The 21881-nt window shown below is 43.7% G+C and overlaps 1 protein-coding gene across 11 annotated transcripts in view; it reads right to left on the reverse strand.

The window, feature by feature from the left end:
* Positions 1-21881, reverse strand: part of LOC122550642 (uncharacterized) — a 119821-nt gene that overhangs the window by 90761 nt on the left and 7179 nt on the right. For 3 of the 11 annotated variants that reach the window (XR_015757427.1, XM_087988103.1, XM_087988108.1), the window contains exons 3-4: positions 19619-19769; positions 15536-15596 (exon numbers count right to left, since the gene is read on the reverse strand). Coding sequence is in view for 8 of the 11 variants with exons in the window: in XM_087988103.1 (XP_087844229.1) it covers positions 15536-15596; positions 19619-19769 (212 nt within the window). In the remaining 3 variants the exon portion in view is untranslated. The other 8 variants (XR_015757428.1, XM_087988109.1, XM_087988106.1 and 5 more) reach the window with 7 other exon arrangements.

Here is a 21881-nt window from a genome sequence, read left to right on the forward strand (position 1 = left end):
AAGCAACCTTATGTCACTGTAAAGTAGCATGGAGAACACGGTATAAGCTTTGCACAATGTTTGGAGCTTAACTTTCCAGTGTGGAAGTGGTAACCAACTCCCATGTCTATACTTGCAGTCTCAATCATGTAGAAGGCAGAAACCATCTAATCAAAATGTTGCCTGGCAAGTACAGTCTGAGCTCATACTCTCTCAGCTTGCTGTCATAGATGCCATACAGGCCCATTCTGCTGCTGATACCACTGCTAAAAGGGGCTTTCAGGGTTTCACAGTTATTTAACTACCTGTCTTTCTACCAACAGCTGTAATAGCTGAAGAACCACCCCTGGAAAGGCCAGGGATATATTGGAAGATAAACCTGCCATCCTCTCTTGGGTGACATTTATGTTCCCATCAGTGCCAGTCCATTAGTGACTCTTCAGTTTGCCTGTTAGCCAACCAGCCCTGGCTGATTGAGTGTGTTTAGTGAAACCATCAACCAGGTACACAGTGAATAACCCACGTCATTGGGCAGATATCCTCTAGTTCAATGTGGTAACTGAAAATTGCTTGATGCATTGATTGGCCTGCAATCTGCCTGCTGTCACTGTTAGGTAGCATGGAGATACCTCATTGAAGTCTCCGTCTGAATACTCTGCAGCAGAATTCCTGTGCAACCTTGCACTCCTGACAGCTGGAAGCAACATGACCTTTTCTCTTGAATGAACTGGTGTGGGATGAACACATGATTGTGCCAGAATAGTGGGCATTTACCAGCATGATGTGCTGAGCATGATTACAGACCAACTGCTCACTGAGAGGGTGGTAACCTTTGCAGTTTCAGTACATTTCAGCTTTGAAATGTGAAAAGCCATATGAGTCCTGCACCATAGGGAAACCTGTTATCTTGTCTCTCAATGAGAAATTAGATAACAAAGTTGCTCCTCCTGGCAAGCAGGATCTCTGTCAACCGCCAGATGCAGCAATTGACAGTGAGCTGCAAGATGTTGACTTTGTCCCTATTTCAGTCCAGAACAAGTGTGTCTCAAAATATTCAGAATTATTGTCACCTTCACAGCAACTGTCCTCCCCATGCTCTAAGACTCCAGGTCTGGCTCCAAGAGGTGGCACAGTTCTGTCACCATGTTGTTGATGAATTGTAGACACCAACCACAATACAAGTGGCTTAGGAGAAGTAAGAGTAGTGCTCCTGGAAAGAAGTAGGTGGACATGACCATCTCCTTTCTCCCTCCTCGTGTTGTCAGCAGCTCGGTTTCCTTGCTGCCTTTTCTCCAACTCCCTCTGATGCTGCAGTTCAATATGGTACACAGAGCCCTTGGAGTAACCACAAATGACACTGTTCTCAATGCCTCCAAATCTAAATACCTCCAAAAACTCAGCAGGAACCAGTACAAAGTGGCAAGGAATTAAGCTGCAAAAATGGTTGTCCAATCGGTGTTAGAAGCTGACTGACCACCTGATCTGCCTATTCTGCAAGATTCCAATTCTGCAGAGACTTAACAGCCCTCATCAAAACGGTGTTCCACTGATAGTGGGGAGAAATGGTGGGGATGCCACTATCTGTGAAACAGGCTTCGAAACTGCCAGTAATACAACTCTAGGACAAAAACAGAAATTGCTGGTGAAACTCAGCAGGTCTGGTAACTTCTGTGGGGAGGAAACATAATTGGCATTTCAAGTCTGGTGACTTGTTGTCAGAACATGCAAACCTGAATTTTACCACCAAGTATTCTGAGTCAATCTGGATACCACACCCACATGTCAGCAACATTTTCTGCCCCAACCCTAATATATGCAACAAGTAAATCAATGTTCATTAAATGCCTTAAACACACAATTTAGGTGTTGTCAACTTTATGGCAATGATGACAATGGGATATGCACACATTATCCATTTTTTGTTTCAAAATTTTTCAAATACTGTGTTTTGTTGATAGAATCATTTATATATCCTCTGTTCACACTCCCAAGACTGATTAACAGAAACTAATCTTTCAAGACTTTCAAGTCTTCACAAGATTTTAATCTTGTATATTTTAAATTTCACTGTAATTCCACAGAACAAATGTTTCCATTAAATGCAATATTATGTTTTAATCTCTTTATGGTTATATTCACTTTGACCTTAAGGTGTAAATCTGAGTATAGAGTCAAAGTTAGTCAATTGGTGCCTGAACGCTACCTGACCTACATTGTGTGTGCAATTTCTCCTCAGCTGAAGCATGTTCAATGAATCAGGAAAGCAATATTTTTCACCTGGCAGAGACAACTACAGTATGAGGGTGATTAGCACAATATTAATGCTGACAAAGCTATAGGTTACAGATGTGCATTATTTTATCCACAGATTCTCTGACTTATAATTCTTTCTCAAGATATGCCAACAGTGGCAAGCCCTGCATTTATTGTCTATACCTAGTTCCGCTGAGATGGTAGTACTTTCATCTTCTTCAAACGTTGCAGTCCTTGTGGCAATAGTACTCCCCACAAAGTAGGAGATTCCAGGATATTGACCCAGTGACACTGGAAGGATAGTGATGTATGCACAAATCGGGATAGTTGAGGTGAATGTCAATTTGAAATTGTTCTCACTTATTACTGTTATCATTTCTTGGTGGTAGAAATTTCAGGGAAGGGAGAGTTTAAGGGGAGGTTTATATTGGAGTGCTAAATGTACATTCTACAGTCACAAGGTTTAGAGTGTAGGTCTGCTCGCTGAGCTGTAGGTTTGATATCCAGACGTTTCATTACCTGGCTAGGTAACATCATCAGTGGCGACCTCCAAGTGAAGCGAAGCTGTTGTCTCCTGCTTTCTATTTATATGTTTGTCCTGGATGGGGTTCCTGGAGTTTGTGGTGATGTCATTTCCGGTTCATTTTCTGAGGGGTTGATAGATGGTATCTAGATCTATGTGTTTGTTTATGGCGTTGTGGTTGGAGTGCCAGGCCTCTAGGAATTCTCTGGCATGTCTTTGCTTAGCCTGTCCTAGGATAGATGTGTTGTCCCAGTCGAAATGGTGGGTTTTTTCCTCCGTGTGTAGGACTACGAGGGAGAGAGGGTCGTGTCTTTTTGTGGCTAGCTGGTGTTCGTGTATCCTGGTGGCTAACTTTCTTCCTGTTTGTCCTATGTAGTGTTTATGGCAGTCCTTGCATGGAATTTTGTAGATGACATTGGTTTTGTCCACGGGTTGTACTGGGTCTTTTAAGTTTGTTAGTTTTTGTTTGAGAGTGTTGGTGGGTTTGTGTGCTACTAGGATTCCGAGGGGTCTTAGTAGTCTGGCTGTCATTTCTGAAACTTCTTTGATGTATGGTAAGGTGGTTAGGGTTTCTGGCTGTGTTAGGTCTGCTTGTTGTGGTTTGTTCCTGAGGAATCTGCGGACTCTATTTTTTGAGTATCCGTTCTTCTTGAATACGTTGTTTAGGTGGTTCTCCTCTGTTTTCCAAAGTTCGTCTGTGCTGCAGTGTGTGGTGGCTCGTTGGAATAGTGTTCTGATACAACTTCGTTTGTGTGTGTTGGGATGGTTGCTGGTGTAGTTGAGTATTTGGTCAGTGTTTGTCAGTTTTCTGTATACGCAGGTTTATAGTTCTCCGTTGTCCTTTCTTTCGACTGTGACGTCCAGAAATGCGAGTTTGTTGTCGGTTTCTTCCTCCTTGGTGAACTTTATGCCTGTGAGGGTGTTGTTGATGATGTTAAATGTCTCTTCTATCTTGTTTCGTTTTGTGATGACAAAGGTGTCATCTACGTAGTGCATTTTTGGTTTGATGGTTGGTAGGGCTGTTTGTTCTAATCTTTGCATTACCGCTTCTGCCATGAATCCTGATAGCGAAGATCCCACGGATTTGTTGGTTTGTTTGTAGATTATGTTGTTGAAGTGGGTGGTGAGGCACAGGTCCACTAGCTTCATGATGTTTTCGTTGGTAATGTGATTGATGGTGGTTGGGGTGTGCATGATGGTCTCTTCTAAAAGTGTGGTAAGTGTTTCCTTTGCCAGGTCAATGTTGATGGAGGTAAACAGTGCTGTTACGTCGAATGAGATCATTGGTGCAAGGTGAACATTGAAACTGCATCCACTGTACGTTCATAGCATTCAAGGAAAGTAGTGGTGAAGTCAGGGGGGGAAGACAGTCAGCATTGAGAGCAGTGGTCAAATCAGAGAGGGAGAGAGTCAGTATCTAAAGGCGTGGTGAAGTCTGGACATTGGGGAAAACATGGACGTTAAGGAGAACAACTTGTGGAAAAAAACGTGTGTGGCAGGAAGTCACATGGGGCCAGGTCAGTCCAAAGATTTGCAGGCTATGGAGATGCAGAATTACAGGGATAGGGTAGGGGTTGGGTCTGTGTGGAATACTATTCTGAGTGGCTGTCTGGATTCAATGGGCCAACGGGCCTGCTTCCAAACTGTAGTGATTCTATGATTCTAAAGGTTTTGGAGTGTTGACTGCATCCTTGGATTCAGAACCACATAGAAGTAAGGATGTGTGCAAGCCAAAGCACGTATTCATTCTTTAAAGTTTCACATTGTTTTTAGCATTATAGTTTAATACCTCTGATGTCATGATGTTCTATGAAAATAAAACAAACAGCTGAAAGGAATTGCACATTGGAAACTAATTTCCCTTTATGTTGGACAGGAAATGAGTATTTTGAATATATCTATTTGAATACAGCTGGAAAAAAACATTATTTATTAATATTTCTATGAGTCATTTGTATTCATATCTTTAAAATTATATTTGAATTTAATTTTACTTACAGTGTGGAAACTGGCCCTTCAGCCCAACAAGTCCATACTGACCCGTCGAAGCGCAACCCACCCAGACCCATTCCCCTACACCTAACACTACAGACAATTAAGCATGGCCAATTCACCTAACCTGCACATTTTTGGATTGTGGGAGGAAACCAGAGCACCCAGAGGAAACCCATGCAGACACGGGGAGAATGTGCAAGCTTCACACAGAGTCGCCTGAGATGGGAATTGAACACAGGTCTCTGGCACTGTGAGGCAGCAGTGCTAACCATTGTGCCACCATGCTGTCCGGTGGTGTTAGTCTATGTAAATTGTCATATTAGCTGCATTACATCGCAACTCAATTACTCTCGAAGATTCTGAACTTTAAAACAAAATGTTTAAAAATCAATGTTTGCCTTTCTCAATGTTTATAATATTTCCTCATTCCAGAAATTACTATTCCAACCGCAACATGTCATCCAGTCACTTTTATCTTCCAGGCCTCACTTTAGTATGATCCCAATTGCATCAAGAAATAGAATAAATTCTATCGTCAGCAACTCCTTAAAACACTTCCTTCAGTGAGTCTACCATCATAAGTTATCACCTTCTATATATCATATATAGTCATTGAATAAATTGGTGTCAACTGCAAGTTATTAGATTACTTACAGTGTGGAAACAGGCCATTCGGCCCAACAAGTTCACACCGACCCTCCGAAGAGTAATCCACCCAGATCCATCTCCCTCTGACTAATGCACCTGATGTGACAGGCAATTTAGCATGGCCAATTCACCTAACCTGCACATCTTTGGACTGTGGGAGGAAACCGGAACTGCCAGAGGAAACCCACGCAGACACGGGGAGAATGTGCAAACTCCACACAGACAGTTGCCCAAGGCTGGAATTGAACCTGGTGTTGTGAGGCAGCAGTGCTCACAACTGAGCCACTGTGTCGCCGTTTATGGAAAGTTACAGTTTACCAAGTTGATGCCAGATTGACAGTCAGATTATTCACTGACATCAATGGGGATGGAGAAAACATAGGTAAAATTTTAACTCGACATCCCCACAGGGTCAGCAACACAAATGGTGAAGGAGCAGGTTTTATGGAGGCTTTTAAGCTCAGCCATGACATGTGCACCCCACTTTCAGATTCTCTGACCAATCAGTGAATCACACTTTTGGCTTGGATCTGAAAGGCTCAAAAACACATGACTTTTGTTGGAGAGGGACCCTGGAAAGGCTCCTTCTCAGCTCCCTCACTTTTACCTGGAGATCATGTTGAGGAATCTGAGAGACTACAATGTAGTGCTCATTCCCAATGACACAAGGAACAGGAGAAGCTCCCCAACTAAGCAGGTATGCTTAGAACTGCTAAACAAGTTAGCTTCAGGAGTGTCATCCCTTGATGCACCAAAAGAATTCAGGAGTGTGGGAAATGGAAATGGCATGGAAATTTCAGCTTCCCACACTCTGACTTTCCAAATCATTATTGTTGGGTTTTTTTGCAATAATAACTAAAGAGACATGTTCTTTTGTTTGTACATAAGGAAATGTAAATTTCCAGGTTTCAATATGTGGAAAACATGTATAAACATATTATTTTGGATCTTCAGATATTTAAGGAGTTATACTATTTCTGAGGGTGATAATGCAGATTTCAATAAGCATAGGTTTAATGGTTGCAAAATGAATGAGGTGGAAGTTAGTATTCATGTTGCATCCCATGACAGCTGTTCATTCACTTGCTGGCTGGCATCTGTCTTTATAAATTACAGAAGATGTAAACCTTAAGCCCTTTGCCAAGTTATTTCCCCATAATAGGATAGAAAAAGCTGAGCACAAAATACCCAGGATTCAGAAGGCACCTTTTTCAGTGCCTGTGAAAACCTGAGTGCCTCTGACTCTCATTATTGGACATGGATCTTATTGTTGGAGTTCTCAGGCCTGCCGCAGCAGTGAATTTCCAACTCCATTTTTAGGTACAAGGCTCCACATAACAGTATGTTTAGACCAATGACTTAAACCCAGCAGACCATAGAATTGAGTTCTGCAGTGAAGGATTTACTTCTGAAATGAACCCGGCATTTTTAGCACTGATTTCACAAACATTAAACAGACAGAAAATACACAGGCATTCATCAAGAAAATCCAGTCATTTTCCTCGGTTTTATCTCGGTCCTCGACAGCCGGCATCTTTCTGTTCGGTGTCATCCAGCTGTCCAGATTAATCAAGTGTTGTCCCTGCCTCCTCAGCAACCGCCGAGCCCTTACAGGGAGAGAGAGAGAGGTGCAAAATACAAGGGGAAACACAAGAGAGAGGGAACATTCTTTCGCTGACTTCAGTTTCTGAACTCTCATCAATTTTTTTTGAGAGGGCGGTAATGTTTTCCTCGTGTTTCCTCCCGTCAAGCTTTCCTCCTGTTTATTTTCACGAGTGCTCACTCACTACAATTTGTTCTCCCCCATCAAAAAATGTTACATGAAATTTTCTTGTCAGCTGAAAAATATTTTTTGGAAAAAAAGAGCCGTCATGGGATAACAGGAGGAAAAAGCAATGGAAATTAAAAGTGCAAGTGCATTTTTTGACTTAACTCTCCGGAGAATAAGGTGAAAGGGTTGAACAGTTCATCAACTTCATCACATTCCACCCTGACCTTAAATTCACCTGGACCATCTCTGACACTTCCCTCCCCTTTCTGGACCTCTCCATCTCCATCAATGATGACCGACTGAACATCGACATTTTTTACAAACCCACCGACTCCCACAGCTACCTGGATTACACCTCTTCCCACCCTACCTCCTGCAAAATGCTATCCTGCATTCCCAATTCCTTTGCCTCTGCCGTATTTGCTCCCAGGAGGACCAATTCCACCACATAACACACCAGATGGCCTCCTTCTTTAAAGACTGTAATTTCCCTTCCCATGTCGTTGAAGATGTCCATGTCGTGCAGATCCGCCTTCAAACCCCACCCCTCCAACCACAACAAGGACAGAACCCCCCCCAGTCCTCACCTTCCACCCCACCAAAAACTGCATCATCCGCCAACATTTCCGCCACCTACAAACAGACCCCACCACCAGGGATATATATTCCTCCCACCCCTATATGCTTTCTGCAAAGATCGTTCCCTCCGTGACGACCTGGTCAGGCCCATGCCTCCCAACAACCCACCCTCCTCTTCTGGCACCTTCCCCTGCCACCGCAGAAATTGTAAAACTTACGCCCACACCTTTGTCAGGAAAGCCACACACACTGACCAAACACTCAACACAATCATCCCAACACCCACAAATGCAGCTGCATCAGGACACCATTTAAACGAGCCGCAACGCTCTGCAGTACCCAGAACTATGAGAAGCTGAGGTAAAAACCTATCCAATGTATGCAGGAATGTATGCAGGAACAATCTGCTGATTCCTACACAACAGACCTAAACAAGAAGACACAACAAGCGCAGAGACTCTAGCCATCTAGACATCTCAGAGATCATGATGAAACTACTCCGTCCCCTAAGCATCATGGTAGCCCACAAACCTATCACTACAGTGAAACAGCTCCTGATGAATTTAAAGGACCCTGCACCAACAACCAGCAGAACGCATGTCATATACAAAATACCCTGCCTTTTGTCTGCAACAAACTTCACATTGGACAAACGGGCAAGAAATTAGCCACCAGGATACATGAGCACCAACTAGCCACCAAAGGACATGACCAACTATCACTAGTATCCATACACACAGACAGGAGGGGCAATACAGCCATCCTGGGACAGGCTAAACAAAGACACGCACAGGAATTCCTCAAGGTCTGGTATTCAAATCGGAACTCCATTAACAAACACATTGATTTGAACCCCATTTACCAACCTCTCAGAAAAAGAACCGATCATCCATCATAACAGACCAAGACACATAAATAGCAAGCGGGACAGAACACCAGTGCTTCATCGGAGGCTTACTAATGATGTTACCTAGCATGGTGATGGAACACCTGAGAACAAATCTACTAGCTCAGCGAGCAAACGTATAACCTACTCAGAATATTCCAGGTAGTGCTCTAACAAGAGCTTTCTATTGCTAAAGTATAACTCCTATTCCTTCTGTTCCTCAAGATATAAAGGCCAGCATTCCATTAGCATCTCAGCTGTTGCAAAGACTCTTCATTTTATATTCTTCATTGAGTTTTTTGTTTAACCTGATTGCTACATTTTTAAGTTCTGTGTACATGAGCAACTAAATTGCTAGATCTACAGGCCATGCCTTCCGGATTCCAAAATTATCCCTTTTCTGTGTAGGCCTACATTTAGAATTTTAGAATCTCTACAGTGTGGGAAACAGGCCATTCAGCCCAACAAATCCACACCAACCCTCTGAAGAGTATCAAACCCAGACCCATGCCCCTACACTACCCTGTATTGTTTTCCTCCAAGGCTAATACACCTAGCCCTCACATCCCTGAACACTATGGGCAATTTAGCATGGCCAAGCCTGCACATCTGGGAGGAAACTGGAGCACCCAGCAGAAGCCCACACAGACATGGGGAGAACATGCAAGCTCCATACAGACAGTCATCCAAGGCTGAAATCGAACCTGGCTCCCTGGCGCTGTGAGGCAGCAGTGCTAACCACTGAGTTACCATGTTGAGTTCTAGCTTTTTACAAAGCAAGTAATTTGCAGGAGGTTATCGTGATTTTCTCTTAGTGTTCTGGTATATTTTGTTACTTCTACAACTCAAAGGTACTAATCTTTGAATTACTGTCTGAGCCACAGGCATACTGTTAAAGTGAGTGAGTCAAAATTTGGAAGAGGGAGTATAAAGTGGGAGAATGTGAGGTTATACACTTTGGCAGAAAGAATATGGGTGCTGAATATTATTTAAATGAAGGAAGACTCCACAAAAATCTAGTATATAAGTTCAGTACATAATATGGAAGGCAAATGGAGTGTCGTCCTTTATTTCAAAGTAAATAGACTGTGAAATAGGGGACATTCTGTTGAAGGGCTTATGCCCTTCTCCTGCTCCTCAGATACTGCCTGGCCTGCTGTGCTTTTTCAGCGCCACACTTTTCAACTGACTCTCCATCACCTGCAGTCCTCACTTTCTCCTAGTTGCTGTAAAATAGGGAGATCTTGCCAAAACCATTCAAGGCGCAACTTAGATCACACTTGGAATACTGTGAACAGATTTTTTCCTCTTATCTAAGGAAGTATACAGTATACTGACACTAGAGACAGCCCAGTGAAGGTTCACTAAATTGATCACGGGTATGGAGAGATTGTCTAATGAGGAAAGGTTGAGTAGGTTGGGCCTGTAAAATATAGGGTTGAGAAGAATGAGAGGCAGCCATTTGGAAACATGTAAGATTCTTAGAGGACCTTATGTGGTAGATGAACAGATATTGTTTCCCCTTGTGGGACAGTCCAGGAACAGATGGCATCACCTTAGAATGAGAGCTCACCAATTTAAGACAGAAATGAGGAATTTGCTTATTATGAATCAACCTGTGGAATTCTTTACCACAGTGGGCTGTTGAGCTGAGTCATTAAGCCTGAGATAGACAGATTTTTAATCTGTGAGTAAATCAAGGCTTATAGGGAACGGCAAAAAGTGGATTTGAGGATTATCAGATCAGCCATGATCTCAGTGAATGGCACAGCAGACTCAAAGTGCCAAATTGCCTACTTCTGCTCCTACATCTTATGGTCGTATTGGGATTCATCTTGCCTTTCAGCCTAAAGAGAAAGTAAATTAGGAGAAAGGGAGCTCTGCAGATGAGAGATCAGAAGCAAAGAGTGTGGTGCTGGAAAAGCACAGCCGGTCAGGCAGCATCCAGGGAGCAGGAAAGTCAACGTTTTGAGCATAAGCTCTTCATCAGGCAGGAAGACATGGCCCAAGGGGGCTGAGAGATAAGTGTGGGGGATGTGGTGCTGGGGGCAAGGTAGCTAGGAATGTGATAGGTAGATGAAGGTGGGGGTGTGAAGATGATAGGTCAGAGAGGAGGGTGGATTGGATAGGTGGGAAGGAAGATGGACAGGTAGCACAGTTCAAGAGGGTGGTGCTGAGTTGGAAGGTTAGATCTGGGATAAGGTGGGGGTAGGGGAAATAAGGAAACTGGTGAAATCCACATTGATCCTGTGTGGTTGAAGGGTCCCAAGGCAGAAGATGAGATGTTCTTCTTCCAGGCATCAGGTGGCTAGTGCCCATGGCTACCCCTTTTGTCTGGAGGAAGTGGGAAGATTCGAAGGATAAATTGTTGAGCTGAGGACTAGTTCAGCCAATCGAATGAGTGTGTCAGTGGAAGGGTACTGGTTGGGTCAGCGGCAAAGGAAGAAACGGAGGGTTTGGAGGCCTTCATCACGGCAGATGGATGTGTACAGGGACTGGATGTCCATGGTGAAGATGAGGCATTCAGGGCTGGGGAAACTAAAGTCATAGAGGGGGTGGAGGGCATGGGTGGTGTCCTGAACATACGTTGGGGGTTCCTGGATGAAGTGGGACAGGACAGTGTCAAGGTATGCAGAGATAAGTTCAGTGGGGCAGGAGCAGGCTGAGACAATGGGTCAATGGGGCAGGAGGTAGAACCAGGCAGTGCGGGGTCCCAGACTATAAGGTTGGAGGCTGTTGGTGGGAGATCCCCTGAGGTAATGAGGTTGTGAATGGTCTGGGAGATGATGGTTTGGTGATGGGGGGTGAGGTCATGATCAACAGGGCAGTAGGAGGAGGTGTCCGCGATTGGCACCTGGTTTCAGCAGCATAGAGGTCGGTGCACCCAACTACCACTGCTTCACCCCCTTAACTACTGGTTTGATGGTGAGGTTGGGGTTGGAGCAGAGGGAGTGGAGGGCTGCGTGTTGCGAGGGTGAGAGGTTGGAGTGGGTGAGGGGGGTGCACATGATGGGGCAGTCAATGCAATGGCAGCAGTTAGAAATGAAGAGATCGAGGCTGGGTAAAGACCAGCACGGGTTGTCCAGGTGGATTGGGTGTGTTACTAACTTTAATCCATTGTAGTCAGATGACTGAAAGCCTTAAAGAATACGTCACTCCAGTTCTGTAGTCTGACAGTCTTTTCCTTAGATTGTTCCCATTTGAAATAGAATTTTTAAAGATATTCATCTTTAAAATATCCATGCTCACCACATTAATCATCAAAATGGTCTTCCTTCCATATCCACTGTCAATTTGGATCTGCAAGTAATCAGATAATGGAGTGCTAGAGGCCTCCTTAAAAAAAAATCTTCGAATAGAAGATGGCTACTTCATTAAATGAATGCGATTAATACATTATGTAGTTGACAGAATCTTCTGAATCAGCATTGGTAAAGTCAATTCCACAATAAAAGTAGATCGAAGATTGTTTGGAGAAATCTTTCTTGTCCATGGAGAAAAATGTTTTATTTCACATTATGTATCATATCTTTTCAAGAAACAGTCAGCGAATAGTCTCTTTTAAGCATAAATTTTGTATATATATGGCCTTACTTAACAGATACTTTATTTACGTGCAATAAATTGGACTGAATTTCCAGGTTTCGCTTGCTGAGCTTATATAACTTATTCTTTCTTGAATTGCATTCATTGTGCAAAGGTGAAAACCAATACCCTTTAGGCTATTTGCCATTTACTAGAAACTGGGTCACGCTTTTTATATAAAGACAGGTGAAACCTGTTTACCTGTGATCTAATCACTGCATAATTAAGAACAAAACCTACCTCTAAACTATCAGGTACTCCTTGTTTCGTAGTTGTATGCAGCCAGTGGAATTCTCCTGACCATGAAATAAAAGCTGAGCTTTTTCAACAATCATCCAACAACTATTCAGTGTCTGCCCACTGCACTGACACAGCATTCTTGACTAAAGTTGTTCAAATCCTGGAAGGTTCTGACAATATGCTTCAGATTATCTATATTTCTCTATTTCTATAGCAAAGAATTATCTATATTTCTCTATTTCTATAGACGTTGTTTAACCTGATGAATACCTGAGAAGTAGCAAGAGGGTAGGTGGAGACAAAGTATCTGCCTACACTTTTCCTTTCGCTCTCTGGGCTCCCTCTCCACCAATTTTGCTTACTGGAATGCCCCACCCAATCTTTTGTTTAAATACAGTATTACCTCCTCTTTAGCTACTTCTAGTGCTAAAGAAGAGTCACTGGACTCGAACCTTTTATTCTGTTTTTTTCTCCACAGATGTTCCCGGACCTGATGAATTTCTCAAGCAATTTCTGTTTTTGTTTTTTTTTCAGATATCCAGCATTCACAGTTCTCTGTTTCATTTCCACAATGTTGTTCCTGCTGTCAATTTTTAGTCGTATTTACATATGTATTCCCACTAATCAATGAAATTGCTGGAGAGAGTGACATCTTATCCTCCCCAGGCAAGTGATTTCATAACAAATCAACATCTTCGATGGGTGATGTAGGATGGACAGGCACAATAACAGGATTAATAACTGTGCCTTTTTTAAAACTAATCTTGTACAAATTGAGTACAGGGGTTAGGAGGTCATGTTGCAGCTGTACAGGACATTGGTTAGGGCACTGTTGGAATATTGCGTGCAATTCTGGTCTCCTTCTTATTGGAAGGATGTTGTGAAACTTGAAAGGGTTCAGAAAAGATTTACAAGGATGTTGCCAGGGTTGGAGGATCTGAGCTACTGGGAGAGACTGAACAGGCTGGGGCTGTTTTCCCTGGAGCGTCGGAGACTGAGGGGTGACCTTATAGAGGTTTACAAAATTATGAGGGGCATGGATAGGATAAATAGACAAAGTCTTTTCCCTGGGGTCGGGGAGTCCACAACTAGAGGGCATAGGTTTAGGGTGAAAGGGGAAAGATATAAAAAAAGACCTAAGGGGCAACTTTTTCACACAGAGGGTGGTACGTGTATGGAATGAGCTGCCAGAGGAAGTGGTGGAGGCTGGTACAATTGCAACATTTAAGAGGCATTTGGATGGGTATATGAATAGGAAGGGTTTGGCGGGATATGGGTCTGGCGCTGGCAGGTGGGACTAGATTGGGTTGGGATATCTGGTTGGCATGGATGGGTTGGACCGATGGGTCTGTTTCCATGCTGTACATCTCGCTGGCAGGTGGGACTAGATTGGGTTGGGATATCTGGTTGGCATGGACGGGTTGGACCGATGGGTCTGTTTCCATGCTGTACATCTCTATGACTCTATGACTCTATAACAGATAGCCAATTTCCACCAATATCACAAATCAAAACTTCTTAATCAAAGGACACATTACAGCGCCATCTGAGGTACAAAGGCATTTAGGCACTGTTTCTAAACATAGAATATAGAATGTTACAGTGCAGTACAGACCCTTCGGCCCACGATGTTGTGCCAACCTATGAAATTAATCTGATGCCCACCTAACTTATACTGTTCCATTATTATCCATATGTATTTCCAATGCCCATTTAAATGTCCTTAAGATCAGCGAGTCTACTACTGTTGCAAGCAGGCCATTCCACGCCCCTATTACTCTCTGAGTAAAGAAACTACCCCTAATATCTGTCCTAAATCTATCGCCCCTCAAACTAAAGCTATGTCTCCTCGTGTTGGCCTTCACCATCTGAGGAAAAAGGCTCTCACTGTCCACCCTATCTAACTCTCTGATTATCTTATGCGTCTCGATTAAGTCACCTCTCAACCTTCTTCTCTTCAATGAAAACAGCCTCAGTTCCCTCAGCCTTTCCTTGTAAAATCTTCCTTCCATACCAGGCAACATCCGAGTAAATCTCCTCTGAACCCTTTCTAAAGCTTCCATTTCCTTCCTATATTGCGGTGATCAGAGCTGTATACAATACTCCATGTGCGGCCTTACCAATGTCTTGTACAGCTGAAGCATGATCTCGTGGCTCCGAAACTCAATTCCCCTACCAACAAACGGCAACACATCATATGCCTTCTTAACAACCCTATCAACCTGGGTGGCAACATCCAGGGATTTATGCACCTGGACACCGAGATCTCTCTGTTCATCCACACTGCCAAGAATTTTACCATTAGCCCAGTACTCTGAATTCATGTTCTTCAGAAGTGAACTACCTCACGTTTTTCCACATTAAATTTCATTTGCTACTTCTCAGCCCAGCTCTGCATCTTGTCTATGTCCCTCTATAACCCACAACATCCTTCGGCATTATCCACAATTCTGCCTACATTATTGTCATCTGCAAATTCACTAACCCATCCTTCTTTGCCTATATCCAATCATTTATAAAAGTGACAAACAGCAGTGGCCTCAAAACAGATCCTTGTGGAATAACACTGGTAACTGAGCTCCAGGATGAACATTTCCTATCAACCACCACCCTCTGTCTTCATTCAGCTAGCCAATTTCTGATCCAAACTGCTAAATCACCTTCAATCCCAAAGTTCCATATTTTGTGCAATAGCCTACCGTGTGCAACCTTATCAAATACCTTACTGAAGTCCTTATACACCACATCAACCACTTTATCTTCATCCACTCATTTTTTCACCTTCTCAAATACCTCAATAAGGTTTGTGAGGCATGACCTACCCTTCACAAAACCGTGTTGACTATCCCTAATCAAATTATACCTTTCCAGATTCTTATAAATCCTATCTCTTATAACCTTATCCAATACCTTACCCACAACCAAAGTAAGGCTCACTGGCCTATAATTACCAGGGTTGTCACGACTCCCCTTCTTAAACAAGGGAACAACATTTGTCATCCTCCAGTCTTCTGGCACTACTCCTGTCAACAATTATGACATAAAGATCAAAGCCAAAGGCTTTGCAATCTCCTACCTGGATTCCCAGAGAATCCGAGGATAAATCCCAAAGAACGAATTAAGAACAAATTCTTAGGCTAAAAAAAAAGAAATAAAATGTCCAGTATTAAGATCATAGGAATAAATTTGAAAATTAAAGCAAAAGAAAGTTCAGAATAACAGTCTTTCCAACCCAGTCCACTATCATCAATTGTAAAAATTCATCAAGGTTCACCAATGCCCTTTGGAGAAGGAAATCTGCCTCTTTCCCCTGATCTGGTCAACATGTGACTCCAGATTCACAACAACGTCCTTGACGTTTCAGTGTCCTCCAAAAAGGCCTACCACAAGGACTATTAGGGATGGGCAATAAATGCTGGCCTTGTCAAATTGGCCATACTCCCTTGAAAGAATAAACAAAAAAATGTCATGCCTGCTTGGTTTGAGAAATTGTCCCATCATTAATAATCAACACTTCACTTTGATCCCAAAGCATGAACTCCCCAGATAGGAGGCTTGGAGGATAGTGCTCGCAGGTTTTTTCTACTTTTGTGCTTGAGAAGTCACAGGAGTCAATGTGCAGTTCAGCTGTTTCTGTACTCAATGCCCCTTCAAATGGAAATGCTTTGTTTGAAGAGTTGAAGTTCATCCCTCTCGCCAGCTCCCTCCACTCTGGGAAACCCTGAAGTCAGATGTTAATGCCACAGCTGAGCCTTGGATAGAGCAAATGTTTTCCTGACCTGCTTCTGGTCTCATCATTGTGTACAGATATACTAAGATACCTTGTTCAGTCGTATGGAAAGAGGGATTTGTGGCTTGAAGTTAACACTGAAATTGCCAGTACCTTAGGCAGTCATCTCCAACTGTTGACTTCACATTTAATTGCAACATGTTAAGCTGTGCGCAAGGTCCCCATTGGTGGAAGACATCTATTTAAATGTTCTGATTGATTATGAGCTAATAGCAATTAAAATTTCTTTCAACATGGATCTCTACTTGACAATAGACAATAGGTGCAGGAGTAGGCCATCTGCCCTTTGAACCACCATTCATTATGATCATGGCTGATCATCCTCAATCAGTATCCTGTTCCTGCCTTATCCCCATAACACTTGATTCCAATATCCTTAAGAGCTTTATCCAACTCTTTCTTGAAAGTATCCAGAGACTTGGCCTCCACAGCCTTCTGGGGCAGAGAATTTCATACACCCACAACTCTCTGGGTGAAGACGTTTCTCCTCAACTCTGTTCTAAGTGGCCTACCCCTTATTTTTAAACTGTGTCCTCTGGTTCGGGACTCACCCATCAGCAGAAACATGCTTCCTGCCTCCAGAGTGTCCAATCCTTTAATAATCTTATATGTCTCAATCAGATCCCCTCTCAGCCTTCTAAACTCAAGGGTATACAAACCCAGTCGCTCCAATCTTTCAGCGTAAGATAGTCCCGCCATTCCGGGAATTGACCTCGTGAACCTACGCTGCACTCCCTCAATAGCCAGAATGTCTTTGCTCAAATTTGGAGACCAAAACTGCACACAATATTCCAGCTGCAGTCTCATCAGGGCCCTGTATAGCTGCAGAAAGACCTCTTTGCTTCTATACTCAATTGAACTGTGGAGGTCTCCATGAAATGAGTATACATAACACAATATGCCCCATTCCTGCCTTCATGAAAATGGCAAATGCCAAACTTGGGGCAGCATTTTTAATTCTTTTCTCACTTTCTAATTTTCAACATTTTTGCAACAATTGAGACGGTCGCTGTCATTCCAAAATTCCAGGCCTGCGTCTCACTGATCCAACCAAAGTGGAAGGTCTGAGCTGATAGGCAATTGACATGGGTCTTGTGACAGTGCATGCTCTGAATATGTGACCACCTCTATGTCCTCCTGGGTGACTCCCGTGGGATGCATGATACCCATAGAGATGGATGACATGACTTAAAGCTGCCATAGTAAATATGTTTAATTGAATATCTTGCTGCTGACATGAGTGTGTGTTGCATGTTATGTGGCTATCTGATAATCAGCTCTGGCAACAAAGGATTAAAAGCCCCAGCTTTATGTCAAAGCACACCAAGGTTCTGTTCTTCCCCACTACTCCATGCTGAAACTGTCATTATTGTGACATCTATAGAGATACCTTTGTCTTTCCCTTGTGTTGTCTTCTCTTTATGGTGGGAAGGAAGAGATCTACGAATAAGAGCAAAGAATATGCTAAATGGATAGGTGGGCAATATTTGTTGAGAGAAAGTGAACACTGAAGATGCTGAAGAGTTAAGGGTCGAAAAGTGTGGCGCTGAAAAAGCTCAGCAAGTCAGGCAGTATCTGAGGAGTAAGAGAGTTGGTGTTTTGGGCATAAGTGCTTCATCAGGAATGTGGGTTGAGGGAAAGGGGTCTGAGAGATAAATAGGAGGGTGGAAGTGGGGGGAAGGTAGCTGGGAAGGTGATGGGTGGATGCAGGTGGTCGGAGGGGAGGGTGGAGTGAATGGTTGGGAAGGAAAATGGATAGGTAGGACAGTTCAAGCTGGCAGTTGAACAGTTCGAATATGGGATGAAGTAGGGGAGGGGAGATAAGGAGACTGGTGAATTTGACATTGATCCCCTGTGGTTGGAGGGTCTCAAGGCCGAAGATGAGGCAGTCTTCCTCCAATAGGGACTGGATGTCCATGATGAAGGTGAGGCATTGGGGCTGTCCATGGTAAAGCTGAATGCCTGCTATGCCTGCCTCGTTGTAGGATGCGTGGAACTGTGTGATTTCCACAGTTACACTTGCACCATCCCCAAACATTTCCTTTGCTACACTGATGATGCCATCTTGTGCTCCTACAAGGTGGTTGAACATTTCATCAACTTCACGAACACCTTCCACCCTGACCTCAAGTTCACCTGGACCATCTCGGACACATCCTTCCCCTTCCTAGACCTCTCTGTCTACAATTCCGGCGACCAACTCAGCATAAACATCTACTTCAAACCCATCAACTCCCACAGCTACCTGGACTACACCTCCTCCCACCCTGCCTCCTGTAAAAACACTATCCCTTACTCTCAATTCCTCCGCCTCCACTGTATCTGCTCCCAAGAGGAGCAATTCCACCCCAGGACATCCCAGAAGGCCTCCTACTTCAAGGACCGTAATTTCCCCATCCACATGATCAACAATGCCTTCCAATGCATCTCCTCCACTTCACGCACCTTCACCCTTGAATGGCGTTGATGGCCCTTGACTATGAAGGTGAGGCAAGAGCATTGGATTAGGAGAAGGATGGGTCTTTGCAATGGATAGAGAGATGTGAGTGCAAGGAAGAGCACAGACAGACAGAGATGTGTGCACATCCAAGGTAAGTTAGTCTGAGGAATGAAAGGCTAGCATAAACTTGGAAAGACAAAGTAAGGAGGGTAGCAAGATGTGCACAGAGGATTTTTAAAAGATATTTGCTCATGGAATGTTGGTGTCACTCGGTGGGCAATCATTTATGAGTCAACTGACACAGTTCAATGTCAGGTAATGTTCAAAACTGACAGGAATTTCCAGGATTTCCATTCAGTTTGCTGCCATTATTCTTCGAGGTAATAGAGGTTATAGATTTGAACAGCGCTGTTGTAGCAGCCTTAGCAATTTGCTGTACACGTTCACAACGCAGCAGTGATAGTGGTCAGTGTTTAAACTGGTAGAGGGGGTGCTAATCAAGCCAGCTGCTTTGTATTGGGTGGTGCCAAACGTCTTGAGTCTTACTGGAATTGTACTCACCCAAGCAAGTGGAAGTATTGCACCACACTTAGAACTTGCATCTTATGTACAGTAAAATAGTTTTGGGACCCAGGAATCACAGAACGCCCAGCCTTTGAGTATTTAAATGGATTGTCAAGCTGAATTTCTGATCAATGGTGACTGCCAGGATCTTTATGATCAGGAATTCAACTTTATTAATGCCATTGAATGTCAGAAATCTGACATCCACTTGTTAATCATTATTATTGCCTGGCATTTGTGTGGAAGATGTCCTGGTCTAGCTGTAGGCAAGCATAGATATAATTAAATGTATTATAGTGATCTTTCCCACCCTCATCAGGTCTGGCATTGTAAGCAAAACAAAACACCAAAATCCTTCTGCTCACCATCTCAGATAGCACCTGAGTCCCAGGTTCGATTCCAGCCTCAGGAAACTGTCTTGGTGAAGTTTGTACATTCTCCCATGTCTGCGTGGGTTTCCTCCGGGTGCTCCAGTTTTCTCTCACAAAGATGTGCAGGTCAGGTGATTTGGCCATGCTAAATTAACCAGAGTTAATAGGTATATTAGTCAGAAGGGAATGGGTCTGGGTGGGTTACTCTTCAGAGGGTCGGTGTGGAGTGGTTGGGCCGAAGCGGCCTGTTTCCACACTGTAGGGAATCTAATCTAATCTCCAGCCACATCAGAGGATGCCAGCCATGAACTGAGTCATAGCTTTGCCATATTGGCATCCCTTAACGTAAGTTGCTTGGTCTTTTTCCTCATCTTCACAATGCAGTAACAGTACTTCACATCACGCCCTTTAAAAATTCAACAGAAACTGACTCAACTAAGCTGTCATACAAATTGGATGCAGATGATGGGTAAATAGCATGCTGCATTTACTTCTGGACTCCATCTGTGCTCCTGGGCACCCAATACAGCTCTCATTATATCATCATATTCAAATATGACCCAAACTATCAAGTAGAGTCAATGTTAATTAAAAGCTGATTCTAAACAATAATTAATGAAGACGCATTTTGAGATTTCTTTTAGCTTCCTGTACTGTACACAAGATTTATTAATCTTGTTTATTTTTAAGTGATATTAAAGGAAGGTCAGGTTCTAACTTAAAACCTTAGAGCTTCAAAAGTGGGTACAGATCCCTGAAACAACATTGATCCTTAGGGTTCGTCTACCAACATTTATTTGCTGGGGTTTGAAATGCTCCCTTTTCTCTTTGATTAAATAGAAAAGACAAATGAAGAGATGCCTGGTTTGTTCCATTTAAGCAGCTGTGCTTTCTAATTTCATTTCCAGTTTTCATTATTGTACTTCCAGCACTTTCCAAGTGCTTTCAAAACCCAGAAATAATGGCAACCTTAGACGTGCTTCTATTGGACAACATTCAATAAATAATCTGAACTGTTCTAAGAATTAAAGTGGAAACCAAATTATCAATTGACCTTGCTATGTGAGTTATTTGCATATGTGAAAAGTTACATATGTTCATACAGATGGCCCTATTCTTTGCAGAGAAAGTGAGGTCTGCAGATGCTGGAGATCAGAGCTGAAAATATGTTGCTGGAAAAGCGCAGCACGTCAGGCAGCATCCAGGGAACAGGAGATTCGACGTTTCGGGCATAAGCCCTTCTTCAGGAATGAGGAAAGTTTGTCCAGCAGGCTAAGATAAAAGGTAGGGAGGAGGGACTTGGGGGAGGGGCGTCGGAAATGCGATAGGTGGAAAGAGGTCAAGGTGAGGGTGATAGGTCAGACTGGGATGGGGGCGGAGAGGTCAGGAAGAAGATTGCAGGTTAGGAAGGCGGTGCTGAGTTCGATGGATTTGACTGAGACAAGGTGGGGGGAGGGGAAATGAGGAAACTGGTGAAATCCGAGTTCATCCCTTGTGATTGGAGGGTTCCTAGGCGGAAGATGAGGCGCTCTTCCTCCAACCGTCGTGTTGTTGTGGTCTGGCGATGGAGGAATCCAAAGACCTGCATATCCTTGGTGGAGTGGGAGGGGGAGTTGAAGTGTTGAGCCACAGGGTGGTTGGGTTGGTTGGTCCGGGTGTCCCAGAGGTGTTCTCTGAAACGCTCCGCAAGTAGGCGGCCTGTCTCCCCAATATAGAGGTCCACTGACACCCTCCTTCGACTGACTGAACTGGTCCTCACGCTGAACAACTTCTCTTTCCAATCCTCCCACTTCCTCCAAACGAAAGGAGTAGCCATGGGCATCCGCATGGGCCCCAGCTATGCCTGCCTCTTCGTAGGATATGTGGAACAGTCCATCTTCCGCAACTACACTGGCCCCACCCCCCACCTTTTCCTCCGCTACATCGATGACTGTATCGCTGCCGCCTCGTGCTCCCACGAGGAGGTTGAACAGTTCATCCACTTCACCAACACCTTCCACCCCGACCTCAAATTCACCTGGACAGTCTCAGATTCCTCCCTCCCCTTCCTTTCTATTTCTATCTCAGGCGACCGAATCATCACGGACATCTACTACAAATCAACCGACTCCCACAGCTACCTGGACTACACCTCCTCCCACCCTGCCCCCTGTAAAAACGCCATCCCATTCTCCCAATTCCTTCGTCTCCGCCGCATCTGCTCCCAGGAGGACCAGTTCCAAAAACGTACAACCCAGATGGCCTCCTTCTTCAAGGA

This window comes from Chiloscyllium plagiosum, unplaced genomic scaffold (assembly GCF_037043375.1).
Source record: "Chiloscyllium plagiosum isolate Xiang-an unplaced genomic scaffold, Cpla_swu_hap1 HiC_scaffold_6, whole genome shotgun sequence".
NCBI lineage: Eukaryota > Metazoa > Chordata > Chondrichthyes > Orectolobiformes > Hemiscylliidae > Chiloscyllium > Chiloscyllium plagiosum.